The sequence below is a fragment of the Thermobia domestica genome, chromosome 10 (genome assembly GCF_964235325.1).
Source record: "Thermobia domestica chromosome 10, izTheDome1.hap1.1, whole genome shotgun sequence".
NCBI lineage: Eukaryota > Metazoa > Arthropoda > Insecta > Zygentoma > Lepismatidae > Thermobia > Thermobia domestica.
In genome coordinates, this window is record NC_137463.1 from 110,457,760 (window position 1) to 110,482,084 (window position 24,325).

Here is a 24,325-nt window from a genome sequence, read left to right on the forward strand (position 1 = left end):
GGTTAATGTTTTTTTCCACTTCAATTATTATGCCATACGTACGGTCCGCAGTAAACAACCTGCAACATGAGCATGTAATTTTATTGTGAAACTACGTCTAACAGCCCAGGGAATCAACATAACGTCTAAGGAGCACGAATCACGCAAGGGGAACCTCGGCGTCCTCCCCTGCACCCTTATTTTGGAGCAAAAGACTTCGTCGTTTCACAATGCTCATATTGCAGGTTTTTTGCTGCGGACTGTACAAAATGACCCATATTGCATAAGCCCTCCTGAAATGAATGTGCACCGAAGAATACAACTGGACCCACAAGAAATTAATGTTTAAGAAGGTTTACTCGAGCAGATGGTTCTACCAAGTAGAAAATTTATAGGTAAAATACGATATGAAACATTTTTCGTGAAGAAATGAGAATTAGAATATAAGGAATTTCTATAAGTACACAGCATATTGAAATGAATTTGGAAGAACCAACCTTAAAGCCCTAACCTAACCTGAAAAGGTAAGAAATCAGTCAAAATTTGGTAAGCAGTATAATCGTTTTGAAGGTAAGAAATATTACCAGTATTTTTCAAGCTCTAACCCAACCTAAAAATGTAAGAAATCTGTAATCGTTTGGTAGAATCGTCTGCTCAAGGAAAGGCCAATAAAGGTACTAGAGCTTGTCTATTCTACCTGTGCTCACGGAAACTATGCGAACTATACTTCGGCCCAACCCCGCCATCCTCTGACGGAGGAAACCCTCCCTTTGCTTAGGAAAAAGAAGTGAATTACCTCAGCTGTGTTGCCAATTTGTCATTCAGTCGCTTGATCTTGACGAGTGCAGATCATAGGCTATTTAGAGCGGCTAATAAGACAAACTACAGCAAAGCCCGTGAAATAATTCATCGTGGCAATGCTTCCGCACAGGGTTGACTGGTTTAAACCATGGTTTAAATCAGCTGGTTTAAAAAAAAAGCCTGGTTTAAACCAAAAACCGAAAAAGGTTCGTAAAATCTTGATGAACACACATTTGTGGGTCATTACGTTTCACTCCTGTATATTATTCATATCATATTCAGACCTAAATTCCCCATTCATTACTGAAAGAGATTATACTACAAAATCAACTTTTGCTTTTTTTTTATCAGTTTGTGAATGTTTTTTCTGTGATTTTTTTTAAATACTTTGTTATTATTGTTATACAATTGCAATCAAAGAAAAACTCTAAATATTGTTTCGTTTCAATAATGTACACTATTGATAAAATACATCGAAATACCGAACTCTTTTGGGGAGGGAGGGGTAGTACAAACCCCACGAGAGGCATTTATTGAAATCAGAAGTATCTTTGGTATCTACGTATAAATGGGTCAGAGCCAAAGTGGACTCAAATAATTCGTATCTTCATTCACTTTTCTTACTGATATGCAGATTAAGTCGTCGTATATTTCTTTAACCTGGACTAATAGAAGTCCTCGTGAACAAACTTGGACTATTACAGTATATTGAAATCGTCCATATATAATTATTTGTAATGGTTTCAATTGTGCAACTGTTTATCTTTTCTTTTCTTTCTTTTTGAAATGACTTGACAATTATATCAACAAGTATGTAAAATCTGTACAACGTATTTTGAACATGAGTTCTTCGTGAGTGAGTCGACAGACGTATCACATTTGTGGCCAATTAGTCCCTGTTTCGAGTTCAAATGGAGGACAATTTCTCTCGGATGTAAGCCGAGAAGCGGTTTGGATTCCGCTTTAAGCTTACGTGACCCCTTCCAACATAATCCGGTTGTTGCATAATAAAGGCGAAACAAACTTATTTGTGTCCATATGTGATATAAATACATAGAGCAAATTATTTAAACCAAAAAAAAAAAAAAAACGGTTTAAACCCAAAAACCGGGTCTTTTTTTTTTTTTTTTTTTAAAAACATGGTTTTTGCCAACCCTGCTTCCACATCTAACAATTGGGAGATGTCGGTGGCAGCAACTTATCCCTCCTCTTTCGAGGGAAGTACGGGAAATAACATCAACAGTAGCGCCAGCAGGGGCACAGTTGAGATAGAAACGCTCTAAGAGTAAATTTAACTGAAACGAAAGTAGCCTAAATATGAAGACACGTACGGAATCCTATTCTAAATCTTCACCCAAATCTTCTAGGCGGTTTTCGTTAATGTTGCCAAGGAATACGGGTTAAGTTTAGAGTTACCCCTCCGCTTTTATAGAAATCAGGAAAATTTACAGGAGAAATGAGGTAAGAAATGATAATTTGAAGTTTTTATTTGATGTTTAGGAATGTAAGTTCGACAGGAGAGTTATGTTTAATACGAGAAAAGATATGTGGAAGTTAGTACTATTTGCCGGATGCGGAAGGTTTCAGCAGCATGGTAGTTGTAAAATATGGCGAACAGGTATAACGGATGCGCAAAAATAATGAAGAAAACCTTTTAAATTTTTGTGAAACACACGGATTACTGAAGTTAAGTGAAATGTAACAATTTTTAATACTTTAAGCACTGCTTTTTGTATGTTACAAAGTCCAAGGGCAACTTCAGACTGGAGGGGCAACTCTAAACTTAAGCCAGGAATACAGTGACTATTGAGGAATCGTGCAGTTTTGCTATACGAATCCATAGTATAAGTAGTAGTAGGAGTGGGAACGGGTGCATTTTACAATCTGTGGATCCCTATAGTAAAACTGCACAATCAGAAAATTTATGACCTAAAGTTAACCTGCACTGAGGATATACAAACTCAATTTTAGTGGGATCCCCTATTGAAATCTGAACTCTGTTCACTTTGAAGGCTCTAACGAAAATACTAGTACACATTATTGGTCACAAACACGCATAGAGCCGATAGCTACTTACCACAAAATTCATTTGGATTGATATCCACATCAATTTCTGAACTTTGTTGGGCTATATTATCGTAATTTATTTCTGAATTACCGGTATTGCAAATCCAGAAAGATTTATCTGCAACCGATTTTCCCAGTGACACTCTATACTTTTTCCTGAACGAAGTGAACCATCTTTCAGAATATGGAAAATCAGATGGAACACCCATTTCCTGCCCAAGCCGTTGAGCTTCTGCTAGCATTATTTCTTTCGTAACCATAACATTTGGTTCTAGGTTAATAAGTTCAATGTACCTCTTGTAAAGAGCCTCCTCTAACTCTGTGCATTTTGCAGACTTGAAGCGCTTCATAAATCCAATTTCTGAACCAATATTAAGCCACGTGTCTTTAGTTCTAAGAATATCAAAAACCGTACTTTTACCAATTTTTTGTCCATATTTATCAAAAACGTATCTTGCAACTTGCTCCAAAGTCACATGTGGGTTTTCTAATTTAAAAATGCATATTTCTTTTTTTATGCCAGCTGGTAAGTCATTTCGCGATCGTCGCGTAGATGCTGGTACAGGCATCACAAACATTTTTACTACTTATTAATTACGTGTCAATATCACTTCGAAATAAGCAAAAATCAATTTCCCCGCTGAATGTAAACAAAGCTTGACAGTCTGCACCGCGTATACAAATAGTAGTCTGGCCACCTGGCGACGTCACCTGGAACCACTCGGAGTACCTCTGTACACGGATTACCGAATAATTGGTTGCACTAAAAATCTGAACAGTTGTCACGAATCAATTAGCCATGCACATAATCTTCCTCATAAACACTGTAATTATATTTCGTGCACGTACAAATCTTTTATACCTCTTACTAACGGAGATCTTGATAAAATATAGGAAATTACAAACACACACAAGGCCCACAAGTTTCAACATCCGGAGACACACACAGTTGCCAGCTCGATTACATTTCCTCGTACAATATCGATGATAAAACCCCATGCGCACGGCACATGCGATAAGTTTGTAGAAAAGGATTCAAATAAAACCAGTTTAGAATGCTCCAAAAGCATTGCCAGAACGAACTTAAAAAGAATGGAGAGTGGAGCGGGAACGATAACAGTGTTTGTTCCCTACATGTAAATCATCATCATCTGTTTCTCCCAACAATTCCCGAACAGTAGCGTAGGGAAGGGGGCCAGAGGGGCCAGGCCCCCCCAAAGCGGCCCGACAATGTACTTTGGTAATTTGATGTTTGTATTTTTTTATATATTTTTATGTTTATATATTTTTTGTTTGTAATTTTTCTATATGTACTACCATGAGCAAAATAAATGACGCGTCTCTTTATTTTGAAGTTTTTTGAAAATATCTCCGTTTTCTTTATATGTTCGAAATTTCGGAAGGTTTCCCCAGCAGGACAGGTTAATAACAAACCCGTTTTTAATATTTGTGTTAGATATTAGCTTAAAATAAAGAAATTAGAAGCAAAAAACATTAAATCGACAGAAATCTCGAGAATTACCAACTCTGCTAAAGTGGGAAATTTTCAAGAACGCGAGGGAATTCTGCAGTTCAACACGAAGCAGCGATATCTATGTCATTGAGAGAAGCGTGGATTAGATCTACAAACGAAAATTTTAACGAAATATTTCTAGTATGTCTTATTATATGCATTATCAGCGAACTCCAAATATATGAATCTATGCTAAGTATTAACGTATAGATAGTGCAAATAGTGGAAATTACCTATGGAAAAAGACGAATTGTTAGCCCAATCGTAATGAAAAATCGTCTTTACTGTAGAACAGGTTCAGCTTACGTAAGAGAGCAAATAGCTCAGTTAGGTAAAACAACGAGTTTGTATACCGAAGGTAGACGGTTCGAATCCCGTGGAAGTACTGTTGTCATTTTTATCACTAAGGTTATTTTATTTATTTTTTATTTGGGAAAGAATCAAATTGTAACATATGTGTAAAACTCATGACGATACCAAAAAAAAAAAAAAATAAGAGAAAATATCGTCGCATTTGCATTAGTGTCTCTAATTTTTGTTTGCAAACAGATTCGTAATTATTTCCCCTGTGCTCACTGATGCATAACGAATGTTTTCCAGTAAATGTTAATTCTAATTTGGAGAATTTTATAGTTTCACAATGTTTCTCACTACATAGTCTTCTATCTACGTGTTTGGATATTTTGATAACAGATTTCCCTATTAAATGTTTAATTTTCTCTATAAATATTTGTCTTAAATTGAAATTGTTTTGAATTTACTACATAAGCAAAGTTGCCCGAAGGAGGGGAGCTCAAGTAATAGATATTCTACGTAAAAGCAACCTATTGTAGAATGATGATGCTTCTTACCTTCAGCACATAATCTTAACGTTAGAGAGTCAGAGAGAGAAAAATCCTGGTTTTTCCTCCTCTATGACCACCCATCTTAAACCTCTACATATCATTGTTCGTCTCACATAATTTCGGCTCTCCAAAGACATTCATATTTATTATTATTATTATTATTATTATTATTATTATTATTATTATTATTAATGAATATGCCACCCTTACATAATGTTGTAACTTTACACATCTTAGTTTAAAGTGCTTTCTTTAGTAATAATTTGAGCAACCACGTCACAAAATTTAAAATGTATGAGGGGGCACGACGTTTTATTTCCCCTCCTCTCTTTTCAGCACCCTCCAACAGAAGGTATATAATTTCTGAGAAGCAGGGCAGACAAAATGAATAAGAAATATATTTAGAGCATCCTTTCCTCCTTCGTGAATGTAATATCACGTAGCATTTTTTATTCTACTGAAGACGACCCTAGGCCGTTATGGTTAGGTAACAAAAGAAATACCTAATATATTTATAGCGCCCCTTATCTGTAATATTACCTCTTCTTTATTTGTTCGAGGCTTCCTTACACAACCAAGGGTGACAAAAAGAATAGGAAAAGTGTCTAAAGATTACAAAAGACTTTATATTTTGTCAGAAACAAGGCAGTATATACACAACATTGCTTTGGTTAACAAGTGTTTCACCCTTGAGTCGCTTATAAAATTATGCAGAATAACTTTTGCCGATCATTGTTCTCGAGGGATTTGTCCAGGATGGTTTGGTGTCGAGCTAATAACGATAAGTATATTTATTTACATCACTGTTAAAGAAATAGCAAACTTTCTGAAAGGAACTTACTTAGGAAACAGATCTTCCTTCTACTTAGCCAGAGCCCACTCTGAAAAATTGCATCTGGCATTCTGAGTGAAAGTTCTATGAGACTATTAGAAAAATATATTCCCGTTTTCACGCTGATGGTAGAATTTCTTAAACAGTTATTGAATTACGTTCGAAGGGTAGGCGTAAATAGCGCCCCCGCAACAATGTGGCGTGGGGACCGCACAAGCTGCAAGGCCAAAAAATATACAGAAAGTACGCAGGGGCGGAGCAGGCCAAATTTTCACACGGGCAAAGTGACTTTTTGGCGCCCTTCCCCTAGTAGTAGCCTATATTTTACATTTTATCATAGTGTTTTTAATAGTTTAAACCAGGAGCGTCATTTCAGATTTTGCTTGGGGCGGGGCAAGACCTCTTGATATAAGTAAAATTTCGCGTTTTTCACTGATTTACCACTATTCTAATGATAAAATCTATATACATCTCAAACTCACGGGGGGCAAATGCCCCTCCCTGCCCTCCCTAAATGACGCCCCTGTTTTAAACCCATTTTCAAAAAGAAATCCATTACCTAGGAAAAGTTCACAAAGAATATGGCCCGCTATAAACAATACCAACTCCACCCCCCCTGGTCTAGTGGCTAGCACGCCTGCCTTCTGTGGTACCGGGTCCAATTCCCGGTGGATTACTGTTGAACGATAAAAGTGGTTCGGATTCCACTATATCTAGTATCCACATCTCCCTTGCCCATTAAGGCATAACCGTGGAACGCTAAACTCAAGCAAACAAACAAACAATACTTAATTCCCGGCACTCTTTATTCTACATGCCATCTCTCAATTTTTCGATACAGCCCCCTTAGTACTATGAAACTCTCTTCTTCCATAGTGAAATGGAAAAAGATCATATAATTGCCACTACTTTACAAGAATATAAACCAAAAACGTCAGTAGAAAGCACATTATAAAATTTACTTTTTGAGGCTCGTTTTGGTGCCCCTCTTTCTCTGGCGCCCCGGGCAGTCGCCCGGCCCTTAGTCCGCCCTTGAAAGTACGGACGCATAACTAAGGACTGCGGAGGAGAGGTTAACCTTCATGTTATGCCACTGGTTTGACGTGTTTGAAATGTTCAGTAAGTGATCAGTTGGTGAAATAATTTCGACGGTTACTGATGTTTAAAGTTTAGCTAAGACAAAGCTACCTAATCAAATACATTTGATATCGCGATGTCACAATTTGATTTTTCCTCACATAAAAAAGATAAAAACAATAGTAATAAAAACCCTTACTCGTACTGGGCTTTTAACTAACAACCTAATTCTTAGAGACTAGTTGCTCTGACCAACTGAGTTTCGATTTCTTACGCGAAAGAAGTCTGTTATATTAAGAGGCATGCTTTTCATTATCAAAACTGTTCGAGATAATACGAACAGGGCTTAAGAACAGAGACGGAACTGAATTACCACTCAATTGACCTTGAGGGCAAATCACCAAAGCGTAGCTATAAACACCTAGCTATAATCACCAAAGTTCAGCATGCATTTCTCTGGAGTTGTGTTCAGTATTCCTATCTGCCAGTCATGCTTGTTCGTAGGAGTAATATGTTACAAACCTAACCTTTCGATAGAGCACAATGACAGAGAATCAAAATTAATGAATTCTTGCCCTTGTGAACTTGGGATACCACCATGTGCAATAAAACTGTCGTGTCTTCTGAAGTGATATTTTATCGAAAATAACTCGTTTTCCTTTATATATCCGAAGTTTTTGAGGGTTTCAAAATGAGGAAACGTTACTGACAAACAAGGACGCATTTAGGGGTGGGTCCAGGTGGTCCGGACTCCCCTCTGAAATCCCAACTTCTCTGTAAATTTAGCCTAAATTTAAGGATTATCTTTTAAATTTTATTATAATTTATCCTAATATTGAAGTCGGACTTCTCCCGAAATAAATTACTGCATACGTGCCTGCTGACAATTTTCAATATATTCCTTAAATAAGTAAAATAACTAAATTAGGAGCAAAAAGCTTCAACACGGGCTAACTTTTGTCCACTGCCAATATTGTTAGAAGGGATATTAATAGCAAAAACTGCTAGGCAATGCTGAACCTTGGAACTTCACTCCGAACAGCAAGCTTATTATTGAGAACTACATATGAAACATTTTATCAAAACTTATCTAGCTTTTACCTGGCATGAAATTATTATATACACCAAAATTCACTCTCCTAAAATGTGTATCTAAACATTGCTCTAGGTATCTTCGAAGCAATGAAAATTATTTATCGAAATATGTGAGCAGGGAATTCTAACAGCCAGCCATTTTATTTAAATCGTAGTAAACCCTGTAACCGGGCGTTAACGTGAAGACAAAGCTTGGTCCATTGGTAAAGTGTTGGAAGAATATAAACTCAATGTTCGTAGGTTCGAATCTATCCACTCACCATAACATTTTGTTCTTATGTGTAACGATGAAATAAGAAAGAAAAAATGTATAACCGTTAAGACAAAACTTCAACCAAGTCTGAAGAGAACAATACTAAAATAGTAATACAATGACGTCAACCAAAAATTATTTCATGTAGCGTTTGGACGAAATTACAGCTGTTAACAATTGCAGAAATAAAAACAGGCTGTAATGCAGTTTAGACTTCTGAATGCATTTACTTCCTGAAAACTTCCCTCTCGTCTTTGGTATGCCGTTAATCATTGTAAAACCTTTCAATTGGAAGTGAAATGACACAAACTAAAACAGTTTTAAATCAATAAATGTCTATGTGTAAAAGTAGGTGTCTTTTATCTGTAGTTCTGAGTTCCTTTTACTTTGAAGTGACAAATGAGAGAAGAAAGTATGGTGTTCGAAAAAAAAAATCAAATTTGAGATTTCAACGAATTTACATGTATTATAGCCCCTAACACCGAAAAAGTTATTTTTCGATACATGTCCATCAGTTCGTCCGTCCGTTCGCTACACTTTTCTGTGCACTCGCCTAGAAGCCATACCTGAAGCCATACCTCGCCTAGAAGCCATACTTGAACATACCGTAAATTAGTTGAAAAATTTACGGTATGTTCAACTTATCTGCACCAAATTTTAGTTTAAGATTTTCATAGTATTTCCTATAGTTTTTTTTATTTCCCTCCTACTCCCAAAACAAGGGTAGTTTCCTGTACGATGAAAATAAAAAAAGATATTTTCTCATAACTGGCTCTAACGATCTTGTTTTCTTTCTTTTTTTATAAATCAATATTTAATTAGCAACCCTATTTTGTGGTATAAGGCATTTATCTGAGAAAAATCTACAAGGGGTAGTTTATACTAAGGGGTGAGTTTTTTCTCAGTGATTTTCTCAAAATGGACTCAAATGTTTTCGTTCATATTTCATAAATAAAGATTTCATTAATAACTTATCAATATGGCATAACTCGTTTGTCCTAAAAAAATTCGAGGGGTAGTTTATTCTTGGTGGAGTGTTGTCTGGGCAATTTTCTCAAAAACGACTCAAAAGAGTTTATTCATATTTCAAAAATAAATATTTCGTTAATAACCGAACAATATGGCAAAACTCGTTTGTCCTGAAAAAATATGCGAGGGGTAGTTTACTCTTGGGGGTGTTTTTCCTCCACGGTTTTCTCAAAAATGAGTCAAGCAATTTTGTTCGTACTCAGAAATAAATATTTCATTAAAAACCTAGTAATATGGAATAACTCGCTTAACCTGAAAGAATCCTCAAGAGATAGTTTCTTCGGGGAGTTATTTTTCCCTCACGATTTTCTCAAAAATTACTCGGACAATTTTATTGATAATTCATAAATAAGTATTTCATTAATAACCCTATATTTTAGTATAAGTCATTTCTATGAAAAACAATTACAACGGATAGTTTATTTTTGGGGTCAAGGTTTTTTCCCCGACAATTTTCTCGAACGACAGGCGATTTTGTTCAAATTTCGCAAATAAATATTTCATTAATAACCAAAAGTATATCTTAACTCATTGTTCGAAACAATTCACAAGAGGTAGGTTACTCCTGACGTGTTCTTTTTGAACGACTTTCCCAAAGTGACTCATTTGATTTTTTTCATATTTCATAAACAATGATTGCATTAATTGGTCTATTATATGTCTAATGAAAATGTGCTCAAAGTGTGAGTTAGTTTTGTAGTATGGATTTTCTTCAATCGAAGTTTTTTATTCGATAATCTGACATTCGATGTATTTGAATAATACGATAATTTTATTCGTATTATCCAAATACACACTTCAGTAACAACTGCGGCCTAACACAGTTAAGAAATTGAATTGAAAAAGTTTAGTGCGGTGGCCTGTAATTGAATATTTTTTGAGAAACTCCCTAGCTTTTTGTGGTAAACTCAGGCTTTTCTTTTTCGAGCAACAAAAGAGAGAAGAAAATATAGTGATTGTGAAAATAATATCAAATTCAGATTCCAACGGATTTACATGTTTCATGGCGTCTACATACCGAAAATGTGACTTTTCGACACCCGTCCTTCCGGTCCGTCCGTTCGGCACACTTTTATATGCACTCGCCTAGAGGCCATACCGTTCAACTTATCTACACCAAATTTTAAACTTAGGGTTTACTTAGTATTCTTACAGGAGCTTTTCCATTTTTTCCTACCACCTAAAATAAGTGTGGTTTACAAACAGCCGAAAATCGAAGAACGCTATTTTCTCAAAAATGGTTTTAACAATTTTGTTTATTTTTCATTAATCAATATTTAATTAACAACCCTATATTGCAGTATCAGATATTCTCTTAGAAAAATTTACGAGGGGTAGTTTATTCTTGGAGGTGACTTTTTCTCGACGATTTTCTCAGAAAAGACCCTGGCGAATTTTGTACACACTTCATAAATAAATATTTGACCTTACAACATGGTATAAGTCAATTGACCTGAAAAATATATGAGTAGTAGTTTATTCTTGGACTTGAATTTATTCCCAGTGAGTTTCTCAAACACGACCAGTTGGCAACCCTGTATCTCGACAACGAAGCTGAATTCGAAAACTGCAAGAGGACCATTTGTCTTCCTTTGATGTCACGAATCACCTCCCGAAGTTTGTGGACATCTTTCAGGTTCACCCATAATGAAGCTTCTTTTCGAAAAGTTAACTATTAACTTTAGGCATTGTTTATCTTTTTTTAAATCACAAATGTCGTTATTAATTTTAAGGCAGAGAACTACTTCTGAGAGAATAGATCTTGAAAAATAATTTTAAAACTTAGACTTCTGTTTTCGAGACATTCCAGACAAGACGAGACATTTTACAAGCTATCTCGTGTCCAAAACATTTGCCTCGTATTATCTTGGATGTCACAAAGCGCGTCTTGTCTCTTTCTCGAGACATGTCTTATCTCGTGCGCATTCGTTAACACTTGGGAAGGATTATCTTTCTATTCAAAGCATTGTTTTTATAATGGTTGCATATTTATGATAATTGCTGTCCACATAAATTACAGTCCTTTCAGTTGAATTAATTATTATTATTATTATTATTATTATTATTATTATTGAAATTGCAATATCTAGTTTAACGTTGGACAATTATGCACCTACGCTAAGGGAGAATGATGATGAATGAAATAGTGAAATGAAGAAAGTGGGAGGAAAATGGAAAATCTCAAGAAAACACATACCCATGCACACGGTATTTGTCCACCTCAAATTTCACTTGGCACGAAGTGGAATCGAGCCACGGACCCCCTGCACCAAAGGTCCCTGCAATGCTTTATTATTAATAATAATAATAATAATAATAATAATAATAATAATAATAATAATAATAATAATAATAATAATAATAATAATAATAATTGAAGCGAGCTTAACGAGTTTCAACCGTACGACTCAACCAACGTTTGGGTGCCTGTTCGTTCGTCTGCTCCTCTCATAAAAGACATTTCATTTTAATGAAACTAGTAAGTGCCTTCTTTTAGCTCTGCGAAGTAACTATTGCTTGGAATATGAATCTGCAAAACATAAGAGGTAAAATTAACCAAATGGTGCAAGTTTCCACTTATATATACAAAACAATTTTGCAATATCAACTACATGAATCTTGTCCCATAAAGAAACCGAAACCCCTACACCGAAGAGCCCTCCGAGATTTGATCATTGTCCACACGGACTGAAATTGTCATTTGAAGCCAAAACTTTAATATGAAGCCAATAATTTCTTTAAAATAGACGGAAAATTCGGAAGTTATAAGCATTTTCATATTTTTGCCTTTTCCCATAAGGGAGCCGTAGCCCATTATACTGAAGACCCCCCGGAGATTTGATCATTGTCCACTCGGACTGAGTTTGTCATTTGGAACCAACACTTTAATACGAAGCAAAATATTTCTTTAAAATAGACGAAAAATTCGAAAGTTATAAACATGTTAATATTTTTGCCTTTCTCATAAGGGGGCCGTATTAGCCTACACTGAAGAGCCCCACGAGATTTGATCATTGACCACTTGGACTGAAATTCTCATTTGAAACCAAAACTTTAATATGAATCCAAAAATTAAACTTTTACATCAATTTAAACTGACTGGGTTCCAGTTCCCCCCACTATTGTTTAGTTTAGTTAAGTGGTAATTTGTGACAGCTTCACATCACCAAACAATGTTTCACTTCCCCTCCCCTCCCCTCCCCCAGGAGTTCGTGCTGGATCCACCACTGGAATCAATAGACACTCTTCCTATTCTTTTTGTCACCCTTGATTGTGTAGGGGCTCCCTCGTACAAATAAAGAAGCGGTAATATTACAATCAAGGGGCGCTATATATTAGGTATTTTTTTAGTTACCTGCCCCTAACCGCACAGGGCCATCTTTCGTAGAATAAAAAATATTACGTGATATTCCAATCATGAAAGGGGAAAGGATGCTGTAAATATATTTCTTATTCATTTTGTCTGTCCTGCTTATCAAAAATTACTTTCTGTTGGAAGGCTACTGAAATGAGAGGGGCAAAATAAAAAGTCGTACCCCCTCCTACATGGTTGCTCAAATAAGTACTAAAGAAAGCATTTTAAACTAAGATATTTAAGATTTAAACTAGGAATCTAAGATATCCTACATTATGTAAGGATGGCATATTCAGGATTATTATTATTATTATTATTATTATTATTATTATTATTATTATTTGAATGCTTTTGGAGCACCGAAATTTTGTGAGACGAACAATGATATGTAGAGGTTTAAGATGGGTGGTCATAGAGGAGGAAAAACCAAGATTTTTCTCTGTCTGACTCTCTAACGTAAAGATTATGTGCTGAAGGTAAGAAGCATCATTATTCTACAATAGGTTGCTTTTACGTAGAATATCAATTACTTGAGTTCTCCTCCTTCGGTCTACTTACCTTATGTAGTAAATTCAAAACAATTTCAATTCAATACAAATACATTGTAAAACTTTTCCCTAATTAAACATCTAGGGAAAATTAAACATTTAATAGGGAAATCTGTTATCAAAATATCCAAACACTTAGATAGAAGACTATCTAGTGAGAAATATTGTGAAACTATATAAAATTCTCCAAATTAGAATTAACATTTACTGGAAAACATTCGTTATGCGCCAGCGAGCATATGGTGAGCAGTGAGCACAGGGGAAATAATTACGAAACTGTTTGCAAACAAAATTAGGGACGCTAATGCAAGTGCGACAACAGCATTTTTTCTTTTTTTGGTATCGTCATGAGTTTTACACATACGTTACAATTTGATTCTTTCCCAAATAAAAAAATAAAAAAAATAACCGTAGTGTAGTGATAAAAATGATAACGGCACTTCCACGGGATCGAACCCGCTACCTTCAACATACAGACTCGTTGCTTTAACTAACTGAGCTATTTGTTTTTTTACGTGAACTGAGCCTCTTCCGGTAAAGACGATATTTCATTACGATCGTCCTACCAATTCGTCCTTTTCCATAGATAATTTCCACTATTTGCTCTATCTTTATGTTAATACTTAGCATATATTCATATATTTGGAGTTTGCAGATAATGCATATAATAAGACATACTAGAAATATTCGTTAAAAGTTTAGTTTGTAGATTTAATCCACATTTCTCTCAATGACATAGATGTCGCTGCTTCGTGTTGAATTGCAGAATTCCCTCGTGTTCTTGAAAATTTCCCACTTTAGCAGAGTTGGTAATTCTCGAGATTTCTGTCGATTTAATGTTTTTTGCTTCTAATTTCTTTATTTTAAGCTAATATCTAACACAAATATTAAAAACGGGTTTGTTATTAACCTGTCCTGTTGGGGAAACCTTCCGAAATTTCGAACATATAAAGAAAACGGAGATATTTTCAAAAAACTTCAAAATAAAGAGACGCGTCATTTATTTTGCTCATGGTAGTACCTATAACAGCACTTGCGCCCCCCAAACACATCCTGGCTAAGCTACTGTTCCCGAAGTATAATCTCTCTAATGACTTGCGGTTTCCGAGATATGGTTCCTTAAATATCCCGAAATTCGAAATTATTTAGCCAACTTTTGGGGAATGGTGGCCAGTTGGCCAATAGCAAGTTGACCAATGGCCACCGGTTACTAGTGGTATCAAAATGTTCACCATCCTCTTAGATGTTGATGAACACCAGTATGGTCTCTCTGTTACTTACCGTTCCCGAAATATTGCTCCTTAAATCTCCCAAAATCGGAACTATTTAATGGCCAATATCATGGGAACGGTAAGCCATAGAGAGATGATATTGGTGCTAATCAATATCTAAGAGGATCATAAACCTTTTATACCGATATTAATTGGTGGCCAATGGCCAACGGCCGGCCAAACAAGTGGCCACCAATTACTATTTGATACCAAGATGTTCGCCATTCTTAGGTATTGATCAACACCAATATGATCTATGACTTACGGTTCCCGAGATATGGCTCCTTAAATCTTTGGAAATCGGCCATTTTTTGGCCAATATCTCGGGAACGGTACGACTTACGAGAAAAATTTAATCACTTTCTCAGATAGTTTTTGATGATCTATCGAATGCAGGGTTTAAAATTGAAAAAAAAAGTCTCAAATAACAGGTAGACACACAGACATAGAGAATTCAGTAACGAACTTTTTTTAAGTTCGTTGAAGATTATTGTTGTCAACGATTTGAATACGTCATATGTAGCGATGTGCGTGCAGCTTTACTGCATGGATCTAGTAGTAGGAGGAGGAGGAGAAGGAGGAACGGGTTAGACGCCACACAGGGCTTTGTTGCGTTCTGTTCTCGACATAAACTGGGCAAATTAAACACCTCCAATTTTTCCGTACATTTTATAATATATGGATCGTATAGTAAAACTGCACCGCGATCTGGACGAATGTAAAAGTAATTCCTCACACAGTGAGTAGTGTTTTAGTTCTGTTTCAGTACCGAAGGAACAAGATCCAGATTAGAGGAACACTTCATTTTCATTTTAGACTTCCAAACTCTCCTATAGATAAGTGAGAGAAGCCTTATAAAACAGCAATGATGTCTGTTTATCTGTTGGCAGTCATAGAACAAAACCAATAAGATACAGTGAAAAGAGTTTTTTTTTTTTTTTAATCGATTCAGTGTCCAAACAATAGATCCCATCTCCTAACTTAATGTCTATTCACACTAGCCATTAAACTGTCATCTAAAGCTCATATTCTTCAGTGTATGTGCACGATTTAGTCGACGTAATACGGCAATATACGCCGTACATTCTCTGCTTGATCACAGTAATTAGAACACATACCTCCTGCTTCAAGATTTATAGTACCTTTGCTTCATATATTACCTATTTATCGGTTCATGACTCAAGTGGTGACTCTATCACTTTCTTTTCTTTCCTATTCTTAGCAGCTGTTCAAGTATATCGATCCAGGGGCATGGGCGCCGATGCTGGGGGGCTGGGGGTCCGCCCCCCCAAAGCTCATGTGGGCCCCTATTGTACTTATGAATATGCAATATTTGGCATAATTTGAGTGCAATTTGTCTTAAAATCTTCATATATACATATTTTCTGCATCTGAATGCCCTCCCCCCCAAATTTACAGAGAAATCGGCGTCCTTGTCCACGGGTGTCATTTGGAGAAGGCAAAGGGCATCTGCCCTCTGAGTTTGAAAAACTCATACTTTTTTAAATAACACTAATATACTAATAAAAAACGTGAAACTCTTATGTCGGTGGCCAATTTTTTCTCTCCCCGTAAAATCTGAAATCACACTGTCACTGCCTTAATCATCGTCTCCCTTAGCCTAAAGGGAATATTCGTGGGACGTTAAACTGAAAGAGTTCATTTTCTTCTGGTACGTGCATTGAGTGCAATATTCTGTTCCCTCTCCCAGTGGAACTTAGCCACTCTGCGTACCTAACCCCGTCTATGTTATTGATGCAGTAATTTATATAAGGAGTACCAAGAAAATAGCAGTTTTAAGCCATAAAACAGTATTACAACATTCGTATTTTAATGGGATTACGACAGGCGTACTATAATGAATTACACTTCCTTTTTTCGTTCTAGGTATAGTGGACCACTTAACTTGACAAAGCAGTCACAGGCATCTAGGACCTAATCTACCAACTGGAAGCGTCACTGGCAAAGGAGACGACAGCAGCGCTCTGTGCAGCTCATTTCTTGAATCCCTGTGAGTTTAGGCCGTACCTCCCAGTGGCGGCCGGTGGATTGTGGTTTCGGGTGATGCAGTACAAACGATAAGAGACAGAAGATATAAAGTTGACTCATTGACTAATCAGCATAACTTTAGATGCAAATGTTATGTGACATATTAAATAAAATTATGTTTTTAAAAAATAAAAAATTCAGAACATTTTATCCGATTAATCACCTTAATTAATCAGTAAATTCATTCTCCTCTCTTTGATTGGAGCAAATCTATCTAATACATGCTGGTTGAACTCTGGTATTCTTATTGTCAGGTCTTTTTCGATGAAAAGCATAACCAATGGTGATAACCTTTCTTGAGACATTCAATTCCTTGAAAGTGTCGATTCTTTCTCATGTGGAAAAAAACTTTTAGTCTTTTGCTGACGCCATAGGTACAGTTAATATTAATTTCAGAAGCTTGTAGATTCACTAAATATTTTTTCTAGATTATTGCGAACGATTCATTCTAGCAAACTCAGTCCCTGACAGTGATCCGAATTCCTCTTCAGCGTTGACTGAAGAGAGTTCGTAGCAGAGATTAGTGTTATAAAAAAAATGTACATTGAACACACTTTATTCACAGTTTATCCAAAAAAAAAAAAATTAAAATAAATTGAGGAAATATATCTGGTGCAAACAACACTACTGCCATAAGATATCCTGTAAATTTAAACTGGATTTTTTTTTTTTTCGAACACACTCCTGAATTCCCCTTTCCTTGTTTTGTCTAAGCCTTAATTGCAAATTTTTCCTCAGTTGAAAGCTGGTCAATGTTTTTTGTAAGTTATTTACAGAAATCATGGTATACAATTCATTCAGAATTTGTAGGTTATTGACAGAATTAAAGCACGCACAATAAAATTAAACCTAATAATTAAAAACCAAAACAGCTGATACAAAATAGGTACTGGTATATGAATTCCGAATGTCACATATTCATACATGAACACACACACACATGTGCGTAAAAGAAAAAACTACATTCTAAATCATCCGTCTTGGTTGTTACGCAATGCACGATGAACACAATATAGTTCCACATGAGATGAAACAATGCTTACCAATGTGATATGTGCTGGAAAGGAAACCTCGAAACCCGCCAGATGAAGGATCAGCATGTGACAGAAGCCAAAAATCAAAGAACATCAAAACAAACAGCATTGCCAGTTTTATACCCAGAAATGTTAACTGGGAGGGCTCCAAAGTATTTGAGGGAGGTCCAATTCGTCTACATAATATGGAACCTGTCTTATACTGCACCCGAAAAGACGATAAGTAATTCTTACTTACTGTCATCTATATTTTTAGAAAAAATGGTAGAACGATTATTTTTATAAGAAAAGAAGAGTACATGATGAGGCTTAAAATAAAATATTTAGCCTACATCAATCGTTTCTCTGTTAACCAAGTATAGTTCGTTAAGAAAGTCTACAAATGTTAGTCAAGCTTTGAAATTTTTGGGAGTTCCAGACCCGGTGGACCACCCTCGTGGCTACGCCCCTGAGCATTGCTAACTAGTCCCAAATTCCCCATCATACAGTTTTATGTGGAAATTATCAAGAGTATAAAATATACATATTTTATAAGAGAAATATGTATATACTAAAATACTATCCACAGATGGGGGGGGAGTGGGTTCTACATTTTGACTTATTAATATTTCGTTCAGAAATTACTGTAGAAGAAGCCTTCATTACCAATATAAGCTAAGAATTAACTCGTAAATGCGGGTCTACTTTCATTTGTTTTCTCCTCTACTACATATTTTCTTTCTTATTTTGTAATTCTGCAGTCACCTTTTTTAATTGTCATTATATTGATTTGCTTCAGTATAAGTACCGTAATTTAAAAATATGAATGCATAAAAACCAATTCCATTTGCTAATTGCTAGTGAAAGAAAATTCAGAAATCTTATTTAGTGTGAAAAACGTTATCGTTCACTGTAAACCGTGCTGTGTTGCAGAAGCACTGCAACGACCAGTCCCTTTAACTTCTGAGATAGGGGAAAGGAGACTTAACATTTGCTCCAATTGCCGCGCTGAAGGAATCTGGTAGTTGTATGCTCGCTGCAACACAATATAAATTAGAGACTCTGTGACGGATTATTTTTCGCTTTTTAAAGCGGATTAACGGAACGGGCAGTTACAGAAGTAAAAAAGATGTTATTTAAAGTGTATATATGCAAGTATTAAAAAGTATTTTTTTCTGTTCTTTATTACTATTGATAATAATATTTTTTTCTTGAAATACTTTGGTCGTTGCGCAACGCTGCAACACTAACATTAGCCGCCACTGGTACCTCCATTCCCTCTGAATGCGAATGCGAATTTCCCAGCAGGCGTAAATAAATTGGAGTGCCTCGACTAGTTACGACCTGCGAATTGCGAAAACGGACAAAAAGATGCGAATACGAACGATCCCAACATGCTGGGATTGTTCGTTCGAATTCGTGCGAATGGAGAGTCGTCTGTAGAGGAATTGAGCGCTACGTGAGAGAAGAAAGTTTATTTTGTGTGAAAGCTGACGACGTTGCGAGGTGCGGAGATAAAATAAATAAATAAATAAATAAAAATAAAGATGGAAATAGATGTTGATACTTTAATATGTTTTTTTATATATATAAATTTCCATTGTGGAACCAAGCTCATTCAGATTACCACAAACGACACGTCGTGAACAAATTATGGGCAGACGTAAGCAAGGAACTTTGAGTGGAAGACATGTACATTTTCTATTGTTTTGTCTTTAAAATATGAAGATTTTATTAATACATGAACGCAACATTTTAGTTATTTGTTCCTCAAATAATGATTTTACGAATACATGACTGAAATTGCCCATGAAACATATTCTTCGATGCTTCTCCGCTTGAATAGATGCAAAAAAAAAAAAAAAGTGTGAAAAGCTGTGCTACAGATTTATAAAGCAAATTCTGAAGGTCGGCGTCATGGTACAGATCTGTACCAAAAGCCCCAAAGAGATAATCATGATCCCGAAGATTTCATGTCTAGGCTTGTGACTAGTGATGAGACCAGGATCCATTATCATAAGCAGATGACGCAGCAGCGATCAGTGCAGTAGAAACATCATGAAAGTCTACCGTCAAAGAAATTTCGAACACCTTTAGTTGGGAAGCGTATGGGTACACTGTTCCGGGACACGAAAGGCATTATCCTGATCGACTGGCTTGAATGTGGTGCTGCGATTAACAGTGCAGCGTATTAACAGCGCCATGTAATTCAAAGGAAGGGCCAGGAAAATGGGCAAAAGGAATGATTCTGCAACATGATAATGCACGTCCTTACACCAGTCGGAAACCACTGTCGCCATTGATCAACTAGGGTTTACAATCCTGATAAACCCTCACTACGCACCAGACTTGGCTCCCATGCGATTACCACCTGCTAGGGACAACGAAAAACCTTTGTGCAGTCGTCAGTTTGCAGATACTTATGAAACGTGAATAAGCTGTCCAAACATGGACGCGCAGAACTCCAAAAACTTGGTTCCAGGAGAGTCTTCTGAACCTGATACACTATAGGAAAAAGCGTATAAAGGCAAAGGAAAGTATGCTGAGAATATAGACACACCAGTTGTTGTGTAGCCTGTATGAATATGTCGGAAAAGTGTTTAAATTATTATAGTACGCACCTCGTATTAAAACATGAGCTGTTTTCCCTTTTGTCGTATACGTATGTATTTTTTACCAATCATAGATCTCTGCAAAATTGTCTATACACTGTGAACTATGTGTATTCACATCATATGCCTGCAATTATGTAGGCTGCCAATAGTCATGTCCACCATGTCTAGAGATCTTTTCCAAATGGAGGAGATCGTGGCATTATTAACATCTCATAATTTATAAAAGGTACATGGATTTGCATGTATGTATGTGTACCAGTAGCGTCTGGATGTGTGGATGTGGATGTGCAAGTAGTGTGTTAATGCCCAACGACAAATGAAGAAAATAATATTTTAATTTAGTTAAATGGATAGTCAGAACTGCATTCTTTTTATTTTCATCGAGACAGAATCAACTGCTGAAGTGCGGGAAAACAGGAAAATGCTACGGGATCTCCGTCGTGCTTTGGGGAGGCACCTCTGCAAAGTAAGTCGTTGGCAACGCTCTGGCTGCATTTTCATTGTGTCACAAGATTTATATTGCACATGCACTTCGTGTTTCTCTCTTCGTGCTTCTGTGATCCAAGACGTTGTTTAGAAAGTCAACGTCTTGAGTTTTCTGCTTGTCTCAAGCACTGGCGGATCCACGTGGGGGGCGGAGGGGGCGACCGCCTCCCCCCCAAAGGTCTTCTACTTCCAGCATGTATCGTTCGGAAATACAAATATTGTCTTTTCCCGGTCGATCCAATCTGTGTAACAAGCCTAGTAGAGTCTAATCAAAATGTGTGGTACTTAATGGTACTTAATACAGACATATTTGAATTGTGAATACTTCTGTCCGTAGTTCCTTGGGACGGTTACCATAGGCCGCAAACGAGAGAGAATGATTCATACGTTGAACGAACAGCTGTAGGAAGAAGGAAAGGCGGTTCTCTTTGTGAACTAAAAATTATATTTTAAAATTGTATCCTAGAAAAAAAATGTGGGGATGGAATTCAAAACCTGAAACTTCAATTACCTTCACCTTGAATAAAGAGAAATATAGAATATTCAGCGCTCCTTACTGTAAAGCTCTCTAAATCTGAGATGAGACTTTTAGGTTGGTTGCTTGGTTGATATGTATTTACGTCGTTCGTCAAAAGTGATGCTTTACAGAACGAGAACCAGAGTTTAAAGTTGGATCTGTAGTGCGTTCGATGTTCACTCACCGGGCATCAAAACACAGAACCTCATGCATCAAAGATCAAAGGTACTCTCGGTAGATACTACATCAACAAAGAACTGTGACTTTTGAGGTTCAACACGGAAACATTCATTGTGACTTTTAATGGCATTTCATCTTTTCTTGGGAAATAATACAAGCTACAAGCTGTTGTGGTTTTGATCTTCACACAGGCCAAACAACGTACGCTATAGCACGGCCAACAAGAGATGGTCTCTGACGTTTCTTACCACATGCAGTGGGACATTGCAGCCCCTACTTTGATACCAGTGTTACCAACCACGATCACTCTGTCTTATACCATTAATCAAATTGCCACTACAGTTGCACCGAAAAAAACCTTGACACGCAAGTAGTAGCAATGTCACTGCGAGCTGTCAGAGACGTTCTCTTACTGGACGCACTATAGAAACTTGAAATTCGGATAGTAGATAGGATTTGTGATCTAGGATAGCACTAAGGAAAGATTTTTGGGAAATTCAAAGAAAGGAAGGGGGAAAGGGGTGGAAATTATTTTAATAAGATGGTAATTTCTCCAAATCCCTTAAGGTTAGAGACTTGAAATTTAGATTGGGATTTCTAATTTAAAGTAATTTGACACGCGTTTCGACATTTTTTGATACTTTAGTAAAATGGGGAAAAAATGTGGAAAGAAAAGGGGCGGGGATTGCAATTATTATAATAAGATATTTAAGAATCTTTGAAGGTTAGAAACATGGAATTTGGTATATGGACTTCTCACTTAAAACAAATCAATACATATTTCAGCGTTTTTGTATTCTTCTTCTTCTTATTATTATTATTATTATTATAAGATGCCTATATCTCGGAATCACTTACGGATATATGAAAGTTGCTAGTTTGATTATTCATTTAAAATAATGAAACATGGATTTGAGCATTTTTTGCCACTTAACGTAGAAGGGCAAAAATAGAGGTGAGAACGTGAGAGTTCACTAAAATGTTCGTGAAGTGTTTAAATTTCGTGACAGCGTTTTAGCTCAATCCAATTCTATATGAAAGACACAGAAGGAAGAACGCGAAATATTGTGTCACAGTACCACGTAGAAGCATTTGCTATATTGTGCGAAGCCATATTCCGAAGAAATTGGGGTTCTGGGAGCGAAATCTCACCTAAGCGAAGGCTACTATAATATACTTTTATTGTTGTTGTAAGCATGACTATAATTATACAGGTTTCTAAATGCTGCTTTTAAGAAATTACCTAATAGAGCCAATTTCCAACCCCCTGTTCCTAATCTGGTCTAATGCGTTTTCTTCTTTACATACTCAATTATACCTAGAGATGCAAAAAAGCCGGCTTTTTTGAATCGATGGTTTTTTTCAAATAAAAAGCCGGCTTTTTTGGGAAAAAAACGAGAATTTTGGAAATTTTGGCTTTTTTCAACTTCATGATTTTTCTATCTAAATAGCTTTCGTATAGTATATTCTATAGTTAGATAAGAATTACATGACCTGAATGTGATATTTCGCTTTGAAATTCACCATCAAGATGGATGGAGCACATGTTTTACGAATTAAAGCTAACATGAAGAATGTAGTATTTGAGGGTAATTTTAGAGGCTTTTTAACTTTATTTTAACTTTTGAGTTATCAACATCTTTTTTCTTCTCTAGTTTGTCATCCGTGTTTCATTTCTAAGAGCTTTTAGTACTCTAGCTTCTAGCGCAAAAGTTAAACTTGCCCGTTTTTCTATTTATCCGTCAAAGCGTACGTTTTTCAATATATCCGTCAAACCGTACTTCCACATTTCTGTTATACTGTAGCTGTGAAGAGATTTAGCAATAATTTTCCGGACACAACCTTGAATACCAATTTATACAAATAATCAGTAGCGGATTTAGAAAAGTACTTTAGGAGGTTTTTTTTTTTTTTTTTTTTTTTTTGATTGTTTCGTTTCCTAAAAAGTCCTAATTTTATTTGGGAAATGCTTTAGCAATAATCTTCCGGATACAATTTTAAAAATCATTTTATACTGAGAATCAGTGACGGATTTAGAAAAGTATTTTGGGAAGAGTTTCTTACTAATGTTTAGTTTTTTTAAACATTCGTAATTTTTATTTGACGGGAGCTTAAAGTTTATGATTAAAGGCATAAATAATAGATATTTTGTTTGTTGCAGACATTCCGTAACTTCGGGGAACGGGCTTCAGTCCGAAAGACCGCCCCCCTAACCTTCGCAAAACCGTCACTGCTGGTAATTAGTAATAATAACGATTTAAAAACAATAAAAAAGGAAGTCGCCCAACTCACAGTACACGCACTATTTCTACATTCACAGATGGAATGAAGAAAAGCTTTGTCAGAATGGTCGAATGCTGGTTGAATCCCGGATTTCCCGATAGAAGCGCAAAAGCTAATCACTCAGTCATGTTTGTTGTGCAGTTGTATTTAGCTTAACTTAAATATATTCCGTAGTCTTCTTTTTTTTGGGGGGGGGGGAGTTCCGTAATGATATGTTGAATCCCTCTTGTTAAAAATTCAGAAAACTTGAGGATTGGGTAAACTGTGATTGGGTAAACCACAAAAATAAAAAGAATGAAAAATGCGAATCGTGTGAACTTCATGGTAACGTTTCCAGATATCAAACCACCTGCAATAGTTTTATTTCCCTTTCACCTTTTAATTAAGGTGTCCCATGTTCAATTCTCGGTCGAACCACAAACCTTCTTTCATGCGTAACCCAAGTAACGGTTCGGATGTCAGTTTAAGCGAAAGTCTTCTCCTTGATAACCTCGGTATTTCGTAAGGATGTTAAGCC

General features: G+C 36.2%; 1 protein-coding gene across 4 annotated transcripts in view; it reads right to left on the reverse strand.

Annotated features, from left to right (window-relative positions):
• Positions 1 to 24,325, reverse strand: part of LOC145662650 (uncharacterized) — a 293,979-nt gene that overhangs the window by 216,206 nt on the left and 53,448 nt on the right. The window contains exon 1 of one of the 4 annotated variants that reach the window (XM_081728435.1): positions 2,858 to 3,785. The exons of the other annotated variants lie outside the window; for them this stretch is intronic. Within the exon in view, the coding sequence (XP_081584561.1) occupies positions 2,858 to 3,425 (568 nt within the window). The 5' untranslated portion in view covers positions 3,426 to 3,785. Of the gene's footprint in view, positions 1 to 2,857; positions 3,786 to 24,325 lie in introns of those variants that run through there. 4 annotated transcript variants of the gene reach the window in all.